This window comes from Phacochoerus africanus, chromosome 5, assembly GCF_016906955.1.
Source record: "Phacochoerus africanus isolate WHEZ1 chromosome 5, ROS_Pafr_v1, whole genome shotgun sequence".
In the NCBI taxonomy this organism is placed as follows: Eukaryota; Metazoa; Chordata; class Mammalia; order Artiodactyla; family Suidae; genus Phacochoerus; species Phacochoerus africanus.
The window spans coordinates 94,839,318-94,861,710 of NC_062548.1; the positions used below are offsets into that span (position 1 = coordinate 94,839,318).

General features: G+C 40.7%; 1 protein-coding gene across 1 annotated transcript in view; it reads left to right on the forward strand.

Annotated features, from left to right (window-relative positions):
• NRXN1 (neurexin 1) overlaps positions 1-22,393 on the forward strand; it is a 1,110,288-nt gene that overhangs the window by 551,319 nt on the left and 536,576 nt on the right. The window contains exon 13 of the mRNA XM_047782102.1: positions 20,737-20,910. Within this exon, the coding sequence (XP_047638058.1) occupies positions 20,737-20,910 (174 nt within the window). The remainder of the gene's footprint in view (positions 1-20,736; positions 20,911-22,393) is intronic.

A 22,393-nucleotide genomic window follows, 5' to 3' on the forward strand; every position in this document is an offset into this window, starting at 1 on the left:
AAGGAACTCTCTTGTGGTGCAGCAGGTTAAGGATCCATCCTCCCCCCTCTGCCAGCCCCCCCCCCCCCAAAGTATAAAATTAGAACTTAAAAATCAAAATCTCAAGCTGTGGACTTTCCAGTTGGACGTGTGATCTAGAGCTGACAATAACCCCATGAGGTTCCCTTGCCATGTGTGTCCCCAACTAGAGAGAGCTTGAAGAAAGAGCGTGGTCACAGGTGGACATCTCCCAGCCTTTCAGTGGGTGTGGCTGGGGATAGGGGTGGGTCCTGGTCAGGTGAGGCGTATTTACTGAGAGCTCTGAGCTTTGTGCTCAGAGTGGAGTGTATAGCTGTGAAGAGGGTGGCTGTAATGAAAAGCTTTCTGTCCCGAGAAGAAGACTGACATTGAGGGAACAGGTATAGGACAGAGTACAGGATTCCTTGGAGCCACATCAGGGCATTGAGAAGAATCCGGCGTCACCAGGTAGAGTATTACGGGAAGGAATGGTTAAGGGTTAGCTGAAGGACTGAGCGAAGCTGGGCGTTGTTTCTCCTTCCCACATGGACGGCCGCTGGAATGAGATGGGGCTTAATGAAACGCGGGAGCATCTTCGGGAACCCTTCACTCTGAATTTAGCAGCGCTGTAAGTCCTTTGCATGCTAGTCCTGTAGGATTCAGTCACTCTAAATTCGGGAACAATGGTGACCTATTTTGGTTTTATTTTATGTATTTTTGTCCTTACAGAATTAACAGAAAATTATTAGACTTATTCTACACTTTGCGTAGAGTTACTGCCACAATCTTTAGTTCCTCTCAGAGTGAGGTCCACCTACTTCACTTTGGCAAAGTCGCTTGGTGGGGTTCCTGACCTGCACGTTTCTGTACCCTCTTCAGACAAACTGAGGCAGGGGCAGTGTTTATTTGAGATTGGAAGGTGTGCAGGGAAGGCCAGATGTCTGTGCAATGTCTATGTAGAGGCCAAATTTAACTCTCTTTTGAATTTTAGTACAAATCTTCCTTGTACTTTTATGTTGGAATTTTACTTTGGTTTGGTTTGCTCAGTCCTGCGCCAAAATGAGGTCGGTTACTTCGGGGAGCCTATTTTTATTCCTCATGTTACCATACCTCAAAAAGACACTAGAGGGCAGCATAAGGCCGCAAAACCTGCCGTGTGGCAGGCGGGAAGCGGGTAAAAAGCCTCAACAGCTGCCCTAGACGCTGGGATGCCTACTTTGTCTTCCCCCACCTAAAACTCCATAGTTAGCCTTTAGAATGACGCGTGACTTTGTGGCTCTGTTTCGTTGTGTAGACGGAGTTTAAGTGTAGAAATGTGCAAGCTATGGACCGCTAATCCCACTCCCCAGCAGAAATGGGCAAGAGCCTAAGGATCTTCCTCTCCGGGAAGAGGACTTCCACGCAGATGACCTTGTTTAAATTGTCTTTCATACCACTGCCACGTTCTCGGGGGTGGTTTCTCTCCCTGCGGATACAGTTTTGCTTTCATCTCTTTTTCCCAGCTGTTTGTGTTCCATCCCCTCTGGCTATTATGCATAAGCTGCAGCAGGCAGAGAGCAGCTTCAGTTTGTCCTTTGCGGGAATTACCTGGCAGTACATCTTCGCTTACATTCCTTGTGGCACTTCCATGTCCTTCCCCCTTTAGGGAGAGAAAGGATTTGTGGAATTCCTCCTGATATACCTTCTTGTGTTCCTGTGCTTGGCAGATTCATGCGTTTGTGTATGTGTATGAGAAGGAGCTCATACGTGTTGATTCCCTATGAAACACTAAATAGATTTAAAAGTTATGTTATTTAACCCTTGCAGTTACCTCGGGACTTGAAATTGAGGTCATTCTTCCTCACTCATTGATCCAGTTCAAGAACAAAGATAGGGAGAAAGGATCATCTTTGGCCCCATCTTCCATTGGTCCCCCTCTTTAAGGCACTACTTAAGCTTGACCTTCAGCATACTTGAAGAAAATTTAATTCACAGGGGAGAAGTTAAGAATTCCCAGGTGCATAGGATACAGTGCCCTCAAGTGGCCACTTAACAAAACTACATAAAAGTGACATATATTTATAGGCCTCATCTAGGTCAGGGAAGGCAGCGCTTTGCCCTTTGTTCTCTCTCACACACCCCAGATTCCTTTCCCCCACAGGTTTTGGGCGAGCTCTCCCCCTCTCCTCCTGTCTTGTCTCGTCCCTTCTTACCACCATGACTGGTATCTGCCCATTAACCTTCCTTGTATCCCTCCTTAAATGTCACCTTGTAGGCAAACACCTGATCCAGCTCCCTGGCCACTAAAAATCCCTGTAATCAGAAACCACCCGACCAGGGCTTTCCTTTCAAATAGATTCAGTGTCTAAGCAGGTTTGAGGACGAATAGTTTTCTTGCTCTGCTCATCTTGATCTCCCACCAGTCTCAGCTACCAACCCTCTCCAATGTTGAATAGATCGCATACCCGGCCCCCCTTTGCTGCTCTTTGGTGCTTCTGACAGATCGTTGCTGCACCACATCAGTGATCCAGGTTCTATTTCAAGGCCCTGATTGTGCTTCAACACACCCAAGATTTGGGTGTTCAACCAGGTGACATCTGATAATTCGATTGCGTTGCCCAGGTAATTAATTTACTCAAATAAGGAGCTTTCAGACAAGAGTGATTTTTGAGCTTGGCCTCAAAGCAGGAGTTGGCCTTGAATGTGTTGTCTGTCCTTTTGGTTAGGCTATCTTTATTAGACGTTTTTTTCTTTCTTTTCTTTCCTTTTTTAGTTTAGAAGGGAAAGAGATTTACTCACATTACTTTAGTTAATGGGAGATTATTTTAAGGATCCATTAGGAAGTAAGAGAGACAAGACATCCTTTCAGCTGCTGAACAGTGAGGCCACAGAGAGGATAAGAACTTTCTTCACATAGTCATATGGGATATCAGGAGCAACCCTCGCACATGTCCCCTTGGATTCAAGTGCCCACTGCTCAGTAATTCAGGGCTGCACCACTGACCCTCTCTCTGTTGTGTCTTTTCCCACTTAGTTGACTTTTCTCTCCTCCCCTTCTGCTTTCTGGTCTCTCCTCTTCTTGGCTTCTGCCTCGTGGCTTCTCCTTGTTGCTTTTATTCCTGTGCACATTTCCACTTCTGTCTACTCTTTTCGTCTCACTTTTAAATTTCTCCAAAGACATGACCTCTTATGGTGAGTAGAACTGCCTAGAACACAGCTTCCTGGGCATTTGCCCTGCTGTTTGGGGTCAGGCTCACTTCATCAGGCGCTGTGAACACAGAGATAGATTTGCAAGACATTGCACGTGAACTTGAAAGATGATCCCTGGGAAGGAGGCTGTGGGCCAGAAGGCTCTCTGTAGCTTCTCAGAGGGGAGCAAGGTGATTGCTTATTCAGAAGGGCCCTAAGTGTCATGAGAGAAGGTGAAGAGGTGGGAATCAAGGGCTGTTTTACCGGAGATTGGAGTTCACAGTGCCCTTGAGAATCATTCCTCTGGCTTCGGTGCAGAGGACAGGTTGAGGAAAGAGACCACTCAGGAGGCAATCGTCAGAGTATAGAACAGAGGCAATCAGGCTCTGAGTACAGAAACGTAAGACTTGACATTTTTGTTACTCCATTTCCCACACAAGAATTGAGACAATTAGAGATACGAAATTTTTGTTTCTCTCCTGATGTTTCCATTGAATTCCCAGGCTTTGCAGAAATCAGTCTCAATCTATTCTCTGTACTATAATGTCTTTGTCAGTTTGTTATAATCCCATTCCCCACCCCGCCCCCCACCCCATCCATCCACCCCAGTGAGACTTGTCCGTTCCTTCCCAGGCCCATTGACCTTGGACCTGCTCTCTAATGCTTGGCTTGGAAGACTCACTTCTTCCCTCTGTTTCCTTATAACCCTTGGATCAGCTTCCATGACTGCAGCAGAGTTTAGGTTCTTTATCCCTACCAGCAACTCTGTTTTCTTTTTCTTTCATTCCTTCACTCATTGTGCTTGAGTTAGAATCTTTTCTGCATTGGGCATAGTTTTACTATGCTTAGTTTTTTTTTTTTTCAACTCCCACCAACTCTAATATTTGGATTTCTCTTCCCACTGCTAGGATCAGAGGAATTTAGAGCTTGATGTGATGTTGGGGATACTCTGGTCTGACTTTTCCTTTTATAGGTGAGAGCAGTGTGCCTGGGAAAGACTGACCAACACAGCCAGGCAATCAGTTATAGATGTGATCTTTATTCCCAGTGTAACACTTTTCACAATCGACCAGGGAAAATAGGTTTCATTGTTCAGATTCACCAATTCACAGTTGACTGCAAGTGACAGCCTGGAGCTGAAACGAAAAGTGAGGCCTTCTGTGGACTCACTGGAGAAGCCAGTTGTATGGCCGCCCACTACGGGCTCAAGATGGTGATGGAGAGCATGTGGGTCACCCATCAGCTTTTTATTTCTGATGCAACTTTAAGGACCACAGTCCTTGGTTTTGGTTTGGGGCTGTTGGTTTGGGGAAGGTGATGTAATGTAGGTGCTAAAAGCCCCAATGCTGGTTGCTGCTCACCCACAGAGACTGGCTAAGCTCTGACAGCCACAGAGCTTGGTTCATGTGCCTGGAGTATCTGCAGGGAGATCCTACTGCAGGAGAAAGAGCTCCCCTTCCCTCCCACAGCAAAGTACAGGCTCCTGGAAGTCCACATCTAGTGCTCCCATGCCTTTTGGACCAGGTGCGAGTTTTCCATGTCCCAGCGGGATGGCGATTAGACAAGATGAACTCTCAGAGGTGAGACCATTTATGTTGCGGAGAAGCAAGTACCTGCAGATGCTCAGAGCAGGTTTCTTAAGGGCCAGGTGACTGTTCACAAGACCTCAGCCTCCTCAGCATCAGGACTTCAGTGCTTATCCCTCTTCAGGGAGGTCCAGGAGTGCAGCAAACTGTCTTAGAGGCTGAGCTTCTGGCCCAAGAGCTCCCTTTGGCAGCACCATCTGGGAAGGCAAGCATGGCTTAGCCTATTTCACTCAGGAAGGTCCTCAGTCTTGAGAGTTTTCATGGCCCTCAGACCTCCCTCTTTTTTTTCTAAATGAAGAAAAAGACAAAGGTCTTTGGGATACAAGAAGCATAAGCCCATTTAGACTAACTTAAATGAAAAAGGGGGAAGTGGGGCAAAGTATAGCACTCAGGGAACCCAAGAAACAGAAATTGTCCAGCCGGATGTCTGGAGGCCATGTTCAGAAAAGCTGTCAGCCATGAGCCAGCATCTCCATTCTCTACCTGGGCTACGAACTGCCTTCTCTTGGGTTCCAGGTGAGCCCTCATTCTCTTCCCTCTCTGCTCCAAATGTTTTCTCTGCTTTCACCAGCACTGGCAAACTTGGCCTCCTCAGACCTGGCCTTCCACCCCTGACCAATTCAAATACCTAGGAAAGAGTCACTTGAGTTTAGGAGCCTTAGTGCCCAATTCTCGAGCGGGTAGATTTGGTTGCAATATGTGCCCTACCTGTGACCAGAGTAAGGGCATAGGAGGCAGGGTCACAGAGGAGAAATGTGACTGTTCTTGATTTGTTTGGATAAATATTTGAACCATCTACTTGGGGGCTAAGTGGAGCCATCAAGCATCCAAAAAGTCATCTTTAAGCTGCTCCACAAAAATAAGGGGGATGGATTTGCCTTGCTCTGGAGCAGGGCCTTGGGCTAGAGGCTGTAGTCATCTAGATGGTGGGAAACTGGGCATTGCATGGCATCCAAGTGTACAGATGACTAAAATCATAATCACTTGGGTCAGCCAAATTATTTTGTGGGTGGAGACAGCAAGTGTGTACATCTGGAGTCAGAGACAGTGCCTGGGATACAGAAGCCAAAAGCAGAAGTCAGAGTCAATTGGAGTTAACAGGAACACAGTGGGAAGGAAAAACTAGATTTCCATCCTCTCTGGAATCAAACCCATCTCATCTAGATCTGTAAAGGACAGAGAGGCCACGGCTGACATCTGGGTAATGTTACAGTTGTTCATCAGAAATCTCAAAAATAAGTAGCACTGTTATTTTCAGGCAGTGGTTTCATTTAGTTAGGGTTTAGTAATAATGCTGCTCCAGCCCTCTTTCATCATGACTCAGAGGAAAACAAGTTTCTACCCTTGATCCTGAACAATTCGTCTTGAGCCGTGGGTCAAAATTGAAGTAGGGTGGAAAATTGGGTGGGTGTAATGCAAAGTCACCCCTGCTACTGTAGAGGAGCTTCAAAGCCAACTCTACTATCTTTACTCTTGTAGGAAAGCACATTTTTAAAATTTAATTTTTTTTATTAAAGTAGCATTGATTTGCAATGTTGCCAATCTCTGCTATATAGCAAAGTGACTCAGTATATATACACCCCTTTCTTATATTATCATCCATCATGGTCTATCCCAAGAGACTGAATATAGTTCCCTCTGCTTTTCAGTAGGACCTGATTGCTGATCCATTCTAAATGTAATAGTTTGCATCTACTAACCCTAAACTCCTTTTTAATGCCACTGTGCTGCTGCTGGCCCATCATTTTCATACATTAGAGGATATTTCCAGTGCCACTGCAGAATTGCATTAGGTCAATCTGGCTTTCTTGTTAATACCATATTAATGTGGTTTTTCCATGTCTGCTCTTAAAAGTGACCCTTCCTTGGCCTTTGCAATTAATTATTGTGGTTTTTGTTAAGGATCATAGGAGAAGCAATATAGCATTATAATTAAGGGTCAGACTTTGGGGGTCAGACAGACTTGGGTGAAATGTCATCTCTACCATTTGTTCTCTGTGTGTCCTTAGGCAAAGTATATCACATCATCTTCATCATCATCTGCCTTTACAAAGTATTAAATAAAGGATTTACATATATTATCTCCTTAATTTTTGTGACCAACTGGCGAGATAGCTGTACTTAGCCTCACATTACAGATCATGAAACTAAGGTAAGGCTTAGGAAGGTTAAACATCTTACCTAAACAGTAATGATAGCACAATTAAATGGTAATAATAATGAGGGCTTATCACATCCCATGCACTATTATAAATAAGTTACTTAGATGATCTCATTTAATTCTCACAACCGTGCACAGTAATAACCAGTGTGTTCCTTAAAGTGCAAGTGTTTATAAGGAAGGGGGACTTGTAAGGCTCACCTGGATATGCCAGGCATTGGGAATGTTTAGGCCACCTTCCCATAACTGTCCTGCACAGGACAGCGCAGCTGGCATTCCTAGATTTCCTAGAGATTGATCATTAGCATTCCCAGCCAGGCTACATGAGGTTCTGCCCATTCCCCTCCTCAACACACACTGTTTAGATCTCCCACCACTGGTTTCCCCCAGGTAGAATGCTACCTTTAGGGGGCAGCAGTGCAAATGTATCCCACCATTGGGCTTAATTCCAAAAAATCCTTAGACATCTTTCCAATTTCTGACTCCTTTTTTTTTTATGAGAGTATAGTTGATTTACAATGTTGTGCCAATTTCTTCTATACAGCATAGTGACCCAGTCTCACACACACACACACACACACACACACATATATAAACACATTCTTTTTCTCATATTATCTTCTATCATGTTCTATCCCAAGAGGTTAAATGTATTGCCCTGTGCCATTCAGTAGGACCTCATTGCTTATCCATTCTAATTATAATAGTTTGTACCTATTAATCTGAAACTCTCCGTCCATTGTCTATCCCACACCCTACCTCTTCCTCCTTGGCAACCACAAGTCTATGCTATGTATCTGTTTCTGTTTTGTAGACAGGTTCATTTGTGCCATATTTTTGATTCCACATGTAAGTGATATCATATGGTATTTGTCTTTCTTGTTCTGACTTACTTCACTTAATATGAGAATCTCTAGTTGTATCCATGTAACTGCAAATGCCATTATTTTGTTCTTTTTTTATGGCTGAGTGGTATTCCATTGTATGTATCTACCACATCTTAATTCGTTCATCTGTCAGTGGACATTTAAGTTGTTTTCACATCTTGGCTGTTGTGAATAGTGCTGCAGTGAACATAGGGGTGCATGTATCTTTTTGAATTACAGTTTTGTCCATTTATATGCCCAGGAGTGGGATTGCTGGATCACAGGGTGATGACGGTAATGTTCTTGATGTAACTAAGGGGTTAAAAGGCAAGAACCAGTATTTTACAATTTCCTTTGTAAATTTTGCATCTTAGTATCTGCGTCAGACTCATATACCTGTCCTGTTGTCATTTAAGTCAGAACTTCAGTTTTGATAATTTATTTTACAAGTATCATTTCCCAAACTCTACAAGAATTAGATGAGTGAGATATTAATTCTTTCTTATTACAGATGAGAAAACAGGGACTCAGAAAAGCTAAGTGAATTGCCCAGAAATAGAATTTGAACCCAGGTCTATAGAAATATTTAACTACTACTATATATCTTTGCCAACTATTAGAAGGGATTCCTTCTGAATATCTAGAATGAAAGATAGGACTTATTTTACTCTTAGGGGAAAATGTCATGTAATAAAAGAAAATAGTTCCTGATCCATAGAAAGCTTGATTCTTTGAACTTCTGCTTTATTACCTTGGTAGTGCTGAAAATGTCACTTCTGATAATTTCAAACGAAATGAATATTTCTCTTCACTTTCCATATGCTCTTCCCATCCTATGCCTCTATAAAACCTATTTATTGGTTCTTTTCCCTTAGCCTCTGAGGTCTTCCTCAAACGCGACAGCCAACAATTTTAATTGCTCAGTGTCCTTAATGTGCATTCCATAGAACTTTTGCATTTAGAGGTGTTTAAAGCAGACCCAGATGAATATAGTACTTGATTAGATGATTAGAGAGTGGCCTGTCAGTCCGTCATCAGCTTGTTCCCGAAGGCTATTTCCCAGCCCGTTCAACTATTGAAGCGCTCCATCTTCCTAGTCTTTAGGCAAAGTTCCCCACACCCTCCTGCCCCACTTTTTGATCATTGCTGTTAACTACTTGCATTTCTCCATAAGAATCATTTAATTCTTAAATACTGGAAGAACAGAGTGTTGGGGACATGCCCTCAGGAATCATCTATACTATTCCCTTGGGATTTGATTACCTGCTTCAGAATATTCCATCTTTTAAAAGCAGATGCACTTTGTTCTTCAAAAAAAAAAAAAAAAAAAAACCAGAAAATTTCAGGTACTTAAGAAAAAGTAAGAGTTCTATTGGACTTTAGGAGGCTCATAATATTTTAGAAGCTTTTTGGCAATGTCTGCACAGCTTTTTTGTGTGCTTTGTATCACATTGTCCTTTCAAGCTCTCCAGAAAACCCTGGTGGCTTTTTGCTCTTTTCTTCTGTATATCTAACTTGAGAGCAGATGCCATTTTTGACCTGCATTAAGCAGGCCATTATCATGGAGAAGTGCTGTTCTTTTATACTTACTCTGTACACTGCTAGATTTTCCCCACCCAAAATAAGTGTGCATTTATTTTGAAACAGGGAAAGACAATTTCTTTGAAATGAGAAAACTTATTTTGAAAAGAGAAAAAGCCAAGTTACACAGAGCTGCTCAGAAATCTCAGGAAAGATAACAGGTGTGCACGAGTTCTCTGGCCCCTAGTTATAAGTCTCTGTTTGTTAATTTCCAAAACAGTCACTGCTAAACTCCTCTACCTATTAGATTCCTGTCACTGAGAAAGCTTTTAGTAAAAATAGGAGGCAGCATGGTGCAGTGGGAAAAGAAAACCAAAAGCCTGGGAATTGGAGGCTGTGGTGCCAGTGTTATTCCCTTTGTACTGGTTGTGTTGCCTTGTGCAGGTAACTTACCTTTCCAAAGGGGTAGTTTGCTCACCTGTCAGGTGGAAATAATAACAACTTCCTGCCTATTGTGAGGAACTAGTATGAGGATCAGACAGAAGGAGATGGCAAAGTGCCTTTCAGATCAAGGTGCCATGTGTGCATAAGGTGTCATGGGGTTTGTAAGGTGTCATGGGGCTGGTAAGATGGGGACACTCTGCCAGCCATTTGCAGTCCAAGAGAATAATGCTGAATAGGTGGGAAATGAAACACAGAGTGGTGACAGGATTGTCTGCTGCTGATGGATATCTACAGTGACTGAACCGGCTGTCACTTGAATAGGGAAAAAGAAAAAATCATGAAAATATTTGAACCCTGTTTTCACCAAAAGGTAAATTTACCAAGCATCAGACAAAGTTAGCTTGGCACACATTTATATGCCTGAACTCGCTCTCCACCTGCCACAGTGTCTCTGACAGAGTGGTTTAAAAGAAGGCAGGTCACCACACAGCCTGCTATGGCAATTTCCTTTTATTATTTCCATCTAACTTGCCCACCAGTCCTCCCTGACAGTCTGTTGGCCCAGCATCCAAACAGAATCTGTCTTCGTGTTATGTCTTACAACCATACTTTGAAAAAATTTTCCTACTCTGGGCCATTTTCTTTCAAAACTATCAGGTGGAAACAGAAATTTCAGAATGTTGAAAGCATCATTTTCTATCCTATACATAACTATAGTGTCAATAATAACTCTTTTTTTAAAATTTTTTAATTTTTTTTAGGGCCACACCTGAGGCATGTGGAGGTTCCCAGGCTAGGGGTCGAATCGTAGCTGTAGCTGCCGCCCTATACCAGAGCCACAGCAATGCAGGATCCAAGCTGTGCCTGTGACCTATACCACAGCTCATGGCAACTCTGGATCCTTAACCCACTGAGCAGGGCCAGGGATCGAACCAGCATCCTCATGGATGCTAGTCAGATTTGCTAACTGCTGAGCCATGGTGGGAACTCCAGTATTAACTCTTTTTTTTTTCTTTTTTAATTAAAGCATAGTTGATTTACAGTGTTGTGCGAAATTCTGCTGTACAGCAAAGTGGGCCAGTCATACATATATACACATTCTGTTTCTCATACTATCTTCCATTATGTTCTATCCCAAGAGATTAGATATAATTCCCTGTGCTATACAGTAGGACCTCATTCCTTATCCGTTCTAAATGTAATAGTTTGAATCAACCAACCCCAAACTCCCCATCCATCCCACTCCCTCCCCATTTCCCACAAGCCTTACTACAAGGAAACATTAAGATCTGAGCTTCAATCTTACTAGAGTCCCCCAACCTGTTCACACATAGGTAATTAGCTTGGGCCATGAATGGATGCCAGTGTTGTACTTCCCTCTTTGTAGGAGCTCCCTCATCTAAAAATCAAATTTGGGAGTCATAATAACTCTATCCACTGGTCAGAATTTCAATATCTAATGTTTATAATTGTGGAAGCAAATTGACTTTGTTTTCATGAGATTACTCAGTGCGCTTGCTAATGAGTCCCTTATCATCCTGGGAACCTGTGTTATTCTGTTTGGACTCTGCTGACATTTATTGCTTTCCTTCACTGGCCAAGTTACTCTGTCCCATTCCTATGTCTTGTAGTAGTGGAGCTGTACAAATTGGCCCCTTGCCGCTTGGAGTATATAGTGTGTAAACCAGTGCAGATTAAAACATTGTTATCATAGATTGAAGAGACCTGGGCTTGGAACCAGACTCTGCCCTTTTCCGGCATTGTAGCCATGAACGACAGCCTCTTCATCAGTGACATGTATCCAGGATAACCTTTATTCCTTTTGTTGCTCATCAGGCAAAACCAAATGACACAATCTATGTGCAAGTGCTTGGTAGAGTTGAGGGCACCACACCAATGTCAGTTATTGTTATAATGATAAAGTCAGAGCTGTCATTTCTGGCTTTGACCATGGCAGTGCTTGCACTGATTGCCAGGGACTCAAAGCAGTAAGGAGGCTCTCTCCTACTCAGTCAGGGCTCTGTGTATTTAAATGCCATCATCCCAGTGACTTGTTAGAAATTCAGAGATTTTGTAACAAAAACAATATACTGTTCGGTATGAGATCCTGCTGTGGAATCAGGAATACCTGTGGCTGGCAAGGACCTAAGAGATCGTAACAGGAGACCAGATAGATTCTAGTCCCAGGAGTCCATGTGTGGTGGTCCACAAGCTAGATGGGAAAAGCAATCTGCAAACTCATAGGAAGTAGACACGGGATTAACATATGGATGAGGGCAAAGCATCGGGGGTCCATGCAGTTAGTTTGGCCTGTTCTAGGGCCACAGAAAGTAGATGCATGCTTCTCTGTGATGATAACAGGTAGTAGAGTAGAAGCATCTGGAGAAGGAAAGTAAAGTGTCCACAGTGTGAAGTGTGCCTGTGGAGGATGCATGAATTTGATCATATTTGTATATGGGACAACACAGAGAAAGACAGAATGGCCAGAGACAGAATGAAGTAGAGGGCCAGGATAGGCTGAAATTTAATTTCCCACAAAGATTTTGGCACTTACTTTAACTTCAGAAAAGACTCAGGAATGAGTTCTCATCACCACATATTGATATCCTAAGCTGTTTCTTTTTCTTTTTTTCTATTTTTTTTTCTAGGACCACTCCCGAGGCATGTGGAGGTTCCCAGGCTAGGGGTCTAATCAGAGCTGTAGACGCCAGTCTATGTCAGAGCCACAGCAACGCCAGATCCAAGCCGCCTCTGTGACCTACATCACAGCTCACAGCAATGCCAGAACCTTAACCCACTGAGCAAGGCCAGGGATCAAACCTGCAACCTCATGGTTCCTAGTCGGATTCGTTAACCACTGTGCCATGATGAGAACTCCCTAAGCTGTTTCTGTACCTCTCTTTGTCTACCTCCCTCTACAAAGTCCTTACACGTCATTTAAAACTGTTCATTAATTATTCTATCAGAATAGAAAAGTGTTCACTGCATTAAACTCTCTTACTGAGCTGGATGGCTTCAAGAAAGGGGTCAGCGGAAGAAATATTTCCCACAAGTCATTCATTATTTCTCAGGTGGAAAGAACCAGGAGCAAATATGAGTATTGTACTCATAAAACCTTCACTGTACCCTTATTGTTTAAATGATTATTTGTTAATGAAAACTCCCAATTCATCTGTTCATTCAATACATCAACAAGTAATCAGTGAGTGCCCACTCAATGAAAATAAGAATAAACAGATGCTTTGCTCATGATCATATCTTCAAGGAATTTATAAAGCAATGGGAAGATAAAATAGCCATACAAAGAATAGGGAAAGAAATGGTAATTGTTAGAGAAGGGGTAAAAACTGTTATGGGGATACAAAGATCATACTTGCCTATGACTGGGGAAACAAACACATTAACAAGGTAGAATTTGAGGTGACTTCCCCACATTGGATAGGAACATGGGGAGAGGAAAGACGTTATGATGGCAATCACATAGTGCAGAGAGTGATGGAACAACATGAACATGCAGTGTTGGAGAAATGGTAAAAATTACAGTTTGACTAAGGATTAGGATAGAGGTGGAGGAATGATGTTACCCCAATTCTCTGCCTGGCAAAAATTGTGGGTTTCAATGTTTAGAAGAAGTTACTGAGGGAGGGTAACTCAAAATCTTGAATACCGCTGAGCCTCACACTTTATTTAAAAGACAGTGGGAGGTATTAAAGAAATCAGAATGCAGTGTGGAGACTGATAGGGCATTGATGAGGAGGATGGAGGGAGGCAGGGATACCAGATACGGGTTATTGGGGAAACAGACATGAGTACTGGAAAAGGGAAGGAAGATGGAGGCACAGACATCAGAAGTACTGGCAGAAGTGAGTCATCAGCGTCAAAGTTCTTGGCAATGATTTGAATGTAAGGTGCGAGAAATAGGATGGAGTTAAGGAATGATTTTGAAATTCATTTCCCTGTGAGGAATAGGGAGACTAGAAACGTGATTGCTATAAAACAGGGATGTCTAGAAGTAATTCCCCAGTGGAAGGACAAGGGAGGAAATGATGGTTTGTTTGTAGACTGAACTTAGAAGGAAAGCCAGGATAGACTGAAAGATAAGGATTTACAGGTATCTCCTACAGAGGTGAAAACAGGTTATTCTAGGATTAAACCCTTTATGCATCAAGGAAGACTAAGATATATAGAAGGTAAAGGAAAACTAATAAATCAAACTGGTGGCCACTGAGCATCTTTTCAGCAAGGAGTTTCTAAAATTGACCTGATATATTTTTTTTTTTTTTATTTTTGGTATTTTCTAGGGCTGCACCTGAGGCATATGGAGGTTCCCAGGCTAGGGGTCTAATTGGAGCTGTAGCCACTGGCCTTTGCTGGAGTCACAGCAATGCAGGATCCGAACCGTGTCTGAGACCTACTCCACAGTTCACAGCAATGCTGGATCCTTAACCCACTGAGCAAGGCCAAGGATCGAACCCACAACCTCATGGTTCCTAGTCGGATTCGTTCACCACTGAGCCACAACAGGAACTCCAGATTTTTTTTTTTAAATAGAGATCTATGAAAGACAAGAATCTAGTGACTCACAGCAAAACACCTATTTTAGTTGCTATCTTTGACTTCAATAATCACTATTTGGTGTGCTCTGAACTTAGATGTAGTTTTGGAGAGTGTTTGTTGTTCAATCCACAGTGTGCATTGTTATAAAAATGTCTGTTTGTCTACTATTCAACTTAGGTGTGTTAGAGAAATATTAACTTTCCATTCTTTTGCCTTCAGTAATTTAACATCATTTAGTTAAACAGTCACAGAAAATAGTAATGCAAAAAAAAAGAAAATAGTAATGTCTGCTTTCTCCCCCGAAAAAAACATGAAACATGAAGCAAATAAGCGAGTGTTTGTTCTCCAGGGATTATAGATGATTTTTCCCTCTATCTAATAGGGCATACCTGTTAGAAAAAGAGGTTTACATTTAATTTGTCTCTCAAAGAAAACCTGTGTTAATTTATATGGTCAAGATCTAACTTGCAGATGTTCATTTGTAGTTGTACAACAAAATATTATAATTAAAGATACAAGTCAGAGGATAGAGTTTGAGTGTTCCCTTTGGTAAGGAAGGGCATCTTTCCTGCAGAAACTAGCCCAGTCTGATGGCACTTTTTCTACTAGCCAGTCACAACAAGAAATGAGAGGAAAGTTAGAACAGCCTCTAGCTTAGCTGTCCAAGGTCAAATTCTCTCAGAGCAGAGCCTCCAGAATTGTACTTTCTCTAGTCTGGCCAGTAAGACAGTCTGTATTGCTTAAGCTTTTTTTCCCAGATGCCACTTATAAGAAATTGTGGGAGCTTCCTTAAGTTTCCCTAGAGTTTTAGCTATCCAAATCTACAAAGCAGTTGTCCTTTTAATGTATGCTCTTCTTAATTAAAGGAAACTGAGATGTTTAAGAGGCACTAAAAAATACATATGAATAAACAGGAAAGCTGAGTCAAAGAACTAATTATACCTTGGCACTTGCATTCTCCTGCTGTAAGGTGAGCTCAGAGTCCTTGTTCTAATTGCCTTCTGCTCTGTTTTAAGACAAGAGAAAACCTATACCATTTCATGTATCTGCTTTTGTTGATGGCTCCCAAGCCATGCCTTCCAGCCCCAACATCCCTAAGCCCCCTGGTTCATATCATCAGATACCTATGGGGCATTCCTACTCAAATTACACATATTTAATGTTAAATGCAATTTCGTCTCTTCTCTCCAGATTATTACTGTTTTGAATTCCCTTATCTCCTAGCCTGCATGGCTTATATTTTTGGACTTCTCATTTCCTTTTTTTTTATTAATTTAAACCAGTAGTCATAAATTCTATCCTTTTTTTTTTTTAATTTAAACCAGTAGTCATAAATTCTATCATGTTACTCAAGGTTTTCCTTTGACTTTTCTTATCCAATGTTATTTACCATGGCCCCTTTGAAAATTCTTCTTTTCCAGCCCAGTCTGACCTTTTGTGCTATTTCTTGAATGCTGTATTAATTCTGTCTTATAGGTATATTTGTTCTCCATGTTTGGCCCCTACATTTATATCATTACACAGTAATGAACCCTGTACTTTCTTCTGATCTAAACTCTTTCATGATACTCCAGCTTACAATCACTGTCCACGAAATCCTTTTAATTCTCTGACTGTGTAAGGCACCTTTAGCCTGGACCATCCAACCTGGCCCTTAGGCTTCATAGAATTCTTGAGTCTCAAACTGGTTATATCAAACTAGAAGATATATATCAAGCAGCTTTCCCATTTGTGTTACCAGGTTCAGTGCTGCTGGGATTCAAACTGAGTATGTCAAAGAAGCCTCTCAAGCTGCTTATTGTATAATACAAGGCACACTTCAGGTGCACAAATGTCTGTAAACTAAGTCAAGGAAAATAAGACTTGGACATTTGCAGTGTCACTCTAATTACACTAGAGACAAGGGGACAACAAGGACTTCTCATTTTTCTGTTTCAGGGCAACCGATACAGAATGAACTATACCATTGATGGATAGTCCTTAACACACATAGCAACAGCCCACTAGTAGCAATCATGTGTCGAGTACACTGTATGTCCAAAGCTTACTTACATCTCTGTAATTCTCACATCCTTACAGGATAGGCATTATTAACCCATGTCACAGATAAAGAATCAAATTCTGGAAGAAGTTAGGCAACTTAATGTGCCCACCCTGAGACAATCAGTAAATGGCAGAACTGAGGTGTAGCCAAATATAAATAAAAAACCGTAAACTATTCCTTACGCATTCCTGCCCAGCTACTGGGAAATGGATACTTGAGATAACACCTCAGATCATTCCACAGAAGTTAAGCTTGAGAGTGGGACTTTTATTTATAGATACTTCTGCACACATGCACGTATGCACAGCTCCCCCATACCCACACTGGTGCCAAAGATAAAGGTTTCTTGATTTTTTTTGTTGTTGTTGTTAACAAACAAAAGCCACTCCCCATGTATTTGAGATGATCTGGCTTTGTACATGTTCTTTGCATCTTTTGCTGAAAATGCCCCAGCTCCATCATTTCCTTGTCATTTACATACCTGGCCTACTTAAGGAATATGAATAAAATCAACCACTCATAGCTTGAAGAAGGGGTAACAGCATGGCTTCATGTCCCGAGGAAACTCACTCTTACTAGATGTCCATCCTGGCTCATGTTCATACATTGGGCCATTAAAAAGCCTATCTTCCTTTCCATGCATGGGATTTTGCTTGCCAGATCCCATTAGTGCTAATGGGTCATTTTCCTTCCATCACCCCAAGGATCAAAAGGAGAAACTGCATCTTTGATGAAGTGCTAATGCTACCTAGGGCTCAGGACACTTAAAGGTTTCCTTTGTTCTCATCCTATGGCAAGCTACCCGGGGACTTGAGACTACAATCTGGTATATGAAGAGGTTATAAAGACCTTATTAAGTGGTGCTGCTAAGTGCAGCTTCAGTGATGAAAATGAGAATGAGTCCCCTACTTATAAAGCCTAACTCCTCTACCTTGGTATGTTTGAGGCTTGTATCCCGTGCTGCTTGAATAAATATTTTCTACTCTTTAACAACACAAGGGAGAGATTATTACTTCTCTTCAATAAGCTTTAAAAAGATATTCAGGCAAATAGGTGTGCTAATAGGAAAAAGTAGGGCATAGCAGGAAGTGGGGAAAGGAAGTAAGTGCATCTTAGAATTAGCTCTCACCCCGTGTTACCTTATCATTCTTTTTTCTTTCCAGATTCTTTTTTACTATAACCTCCATCCATCAGTTAGCTGATAATATTTATTGAGGGCTCACTGCGCTTATATCCCAGTACTAGGCACTGTGGGAGAATCTAAAATGAATAAAGACATAATCTCTGTCCTCCAGGATGTTACAATCAAAAAGAGAAAGATTGATTATCAATAGGGTAGCATCCTATACAAAAATTTCAGTATTAAGTTCTACATCTGAAAAACCTGAAGCGGTGCCAAGAATTCTTTGTTCAGCTAACTGCCTACTGTTCTCTAATAGTACATTCATTAGGCCTAAAGGAGAGCTGAAAGTTCCTAACAAATTTAGTTCAACAAATGAATATAGGGAGCACTTCCTTGTATTGATATTTGACATGTTAACAGCGTAAATCTCAGCCCACAGTATCATAAGTGCAAGAAAGTTAACTTTCTGTATTTTTCTATCCCCTTGGTTTCTATTTTGAGCTCTGGTTCTTTGCGTTAGTGAAAGTATAATCTCAGGCAATTTTAATTTCCTTATTTCCCTGGGATTATGTCTAGATTACTTGAAGGTGAGGGACTTCCATTGTACCAATCTTTTGGAAGGTAGGGAGAGAGAGGTTGCACAGGAGCTGGCCTCAGATACTCTCTCTTCATAGCTCAGGTGCTCACTGAATGGTTACGCAGCATCTTCATTCTTGTGTGCATGACCGTCTCAGGCCAGCCCTTTTCTGCTTGTTCTGTGCCACTCTGGGAATTTTGTTGCTTCCACACCACAGTGGAATGTGGGAAGGTCTGTAAGGCTAAGCTCCCAGCATGTCTAAATCTACCAGGAAGCTCTTTCTTCTCCAGGATCTCACTGCTACCTCTGGGTTCTCTTGAGGAAATGCACACAAATCAACATTACTTTCCTCAACCTACCCGAGGATTTGACTTCCACCAGGACTCAGGCCTCAGAGAGAAGCACTATGCTCTCTTTTTGGCAATGACTCTGTTCACACTTCTCCACTTTTTTCTCCTGCTTGACCACATGAGGGGTAGGAAAGCTTTACTTTTCTCATGTAATTGTCTACATATTCTATCCATTTCACTCCTCAAAGAGCCTTGGATGTTAAGGGTCAAATACATGAAGATAATTTTATGTCTTTGATTTTTTGATGTGTATTCCTTCTCCGAGGCAAGTAAAATACTATCACTTGAAATTTAAGTGAGAGGAAAGACTAAGGCGAGGAAGAAAATATGGAAGGAAATCAAATATTTCAATAATAGTATCCCATTTCAGAACAAAGACATTTGATCCTTTAATATTAAGAATGATGGTTAATGGTCAACACATGTTTTATTTTATTTAAAAGGAGGGTAAAGCCAACACATCCAGTACCTTCAATACATATTATAAGGATCAGTGGCATCTTAGTCTAATACTTAGAACTTTAGTTAGCAGGTCAGGGATCTAAATTCTCAGTTTTTATGGCCAAATGACTTTAAGTGAGCACAATGTATTTATCAGTACAGTCCAGGAATGTTCTATCTGTTGTTTGATTTCTACCCTACTTATGTCTATTAGTTGAGCTTGTCTGTTTGGGGATGCTGGAAGAATCCACAAGGTTTCTAGGTCAGAGACCAAGGACTTTGTTACTTATGACTCAACAAATAGCATGAGCATCAGGATATATGCCTGTTCTTCTTGATCCCAGGGTCTATTAAAAAACATACAAAGGGGTAAAGATAAACATTAGGAATATAGGAGCTTTGTATTACAGTGGGAGAAGGTATCAGGTGGCATGATCATTAGATAAAATGGTTAATGTGAGAGAGAAAATTCAAATGGCAATGCGAAGTCAGAGAAGTGAGTAGTTAAATAGAATATGTTATTAGGACTTGTAAACAGGAGTAGTGTATTATGGAATCCGGGGGTCACCCTCCTTACATTCTGTATTGATTAAGTATTTATACTAGAGTCAATTATATCTAGTCCATGCTATCCAGATATGGTGAATAATCCTTTTTTTTTTTTTATTTTTATGGCCACACCTGTGGCATATGAAAGTTCCTGGGCCAGGGATTGACTCTGAACCACAGCTGTAACCCATTGCAGTGGGCCAGAGATTGAACCTGTGCGTCCACAGTGACCTCAGCCACTACAGTCAGATTCTTAAACCACTGCACCACAGGAGGAACTCCCAGATATGGTGAAGAAACTTTAATAGAATGTAAACAGACTCAAACTTGGATTGCAATCTCTTTTTTAAATCATAGTTCATAAAGTTGGGAAACTCAAACTTGGAGACAGGAAGATGACAAAGCAGAGCAAAGCGATCCACCAGAAGTACTCCACTTTGCTGTATAGTAGAAATTGACAGAACACTGTAAATCAACTATAATGGAAAAATAAAAATCATACGAACTTTAAAAAATATAGCAATGATAAAAATTAGATATTTTTAATAGCATATTAAAAAAAAGTGATCCACCAGAAACTATTAAAAAAAATTGGGAAAATTGATAACTTGTTAACAGATCCCAGGGCAGCATAAAGAATTCAGAGTGGTACCTTTACCTAAAAATTAAATTCTTGAGAAGGGATATAATATTTAGGCATACATAGCCTACTCTGGGAGTTAGTGAATAAGATATGTGCAAGCAAGGATAAGAGGTTTAAGCACACTAGATAAGGCAATTTTAGATATTAGACATTTAGAATTTGTTGCACTTCTAGTTAACAAAAAGGCCTAGAATTCTCAATTCAGAAGGTAGATTTGATAACAGTACCACCTACTAATATCTACTATGTATTTTCATTTTGGTAGATACTTTCTATTATTTTATCTCATTTAATTCTCACACACCCCTATGGGATAGGCTTTATAGTTCCCATTTTAGAAATGAGGTTACTATTGATCAGAGAAACTAAAAAAAAAAAAAAAAAAAAAAGCTCAAAGCCAAAGCGTTAGTAAATAAATTGACTCAGATTTTAATTCAGGGAGCACTTCATGGCCCGTGTTCCTTCCATTTGTCCCTATGATATTGAACTCAGTTCTCTGTGGAAATAGCTTCTAGAAATTTCTTCCAGTGCATAGTACTATTCTAGCATTTAACGTTGTTTTGTGTTTTTAAGAAAATACCTCATTATAAATTTATTTTGAAAGTGAATTTAATGAAGTGTAAACTTCACTCATATTTTTGTGTGTCTTACTATTCTTTAAAGTCAATGACAAGTTACTTTTGTGACCAAAATTTTTATCTTCCCACAGGTGACTTGTATATAGGAGGAGTGGCCAAAGAAACATACAAATCCTTGCCAAAACTTGTCCATGCCAAGGAGGGCTTTCAAGGCTGCCTGGCATCAGTTGATTTAAATGGACGACTTCCGGACCTCATCTCAGATGCTCTTTTCTGCAATGGACAGATTGAGAGAGGATGTGAAGGTACAAGACCTTTGTTATCACGTACTAAATAATTCTAATTCCATCTATAAATGAGAACAAATCTCTCTGGCCAGTAAAATTTTCATTTCTGACAATTAGCCAACCCTGTCACTTAGAGCTTAAAAATATGCATTCATGCTTTCAACTCGTCATCCTCGAAATCTTAGATTTTTCTGAACTGTTTGTAAACCTACATTAATAGCTGATATAAAACAGGAGCTTTATCTATGGATCTTGTTATTTTCTTCTTTGATTTCTATAGTTCACCTCATTAGTGTGTTAATCGATTCTGCAGTGCTCGCTGTATAGCATTAAATAGATCCTCCACTTAGACTAGAAAAACATATTTACTTCAGCAAATGTTAATCAGTTTGAGCCTCTTTTTTGAAATCTACATTCAGGGCATATAATAAGACAATACCATTTAGATACCCATTCTCAAATCACTATTTGGTTTATGTCTACCTGGCAGCAAGAGTGTCTCTCGTGCATTATCAGTTTGTTTTAGCAAAAATTGGTTTCTTCTATTACCCAAAGCTAATATTCCATACTTCAAAAATGCGCTCAAGTACCTTTCTGTTCTTTTGTTTTCTCTATCAGACTAAGATCTGTAGGAGTACTTTTTGATTGCTACTTTCATTTTAGATAATTTTCACTTCAACACCTCAGATTATTTGAGCCAATTCTCCCTCCATAAATGCAATTTAATCACATTATTTTGAATTTCGTAGCTCTGAATGTGTTGCTGCTTCTCCTTTAATGTTGAATACAGTTTGGGCCATTTTGAAAATTTTAAATTCATAAGGAAATTTCATATGGGAAAAATGAAGAAAGACATGTGAATTCCTATCCCCCAGGAAATTATGAATCATTTCTTCTTAGCCAAAATAATGCCATTGGATTTAGCAGTTACCCAAGTACAGTGAAGTTTTTTATTTGAAATACCCTTTTTCTCTTTGCAACATACATTTCCCTGAAAAGTAAACTGAAATTCAAATCGTGTTTTAATTATGCCAGAGGAAATGGTTATTTAATGGAAATCTTTGTTAAATTCATTTTCACATTTTTGCCACATCCATTTTCTTTATTTCAAATTTCAGTATAATATACTTTATAAAACAAAGAGACACTATGTGTTTTCTCCTTTTACCAATTAAACAAATGCAACAAAATTGCTAGGTAAATTAATTCTTTCAAGTAGATGGATACAAATTGTGGGACATAACTTTGATTCTTAGAGGTGATCTTCTAAGTGAGAATGCATGTATTTTTAAGGTAACACAAACTCTTTTGAAAACATTTTTCAAAAGTAGGCCTTTCTACAAGTTGCTGGGTGGCTTCTCACCTACGAGAAACAGTGGGGAGCAGACAGACAGGTTCACAGCTAAACCCTCACAAGATAGAAAACCAAACACTCACATGACCTCCCGCCACTGGCATGTGATGTGAGTGGGTGAGTGGAAGGGAAAAGTAATGAGAAGTG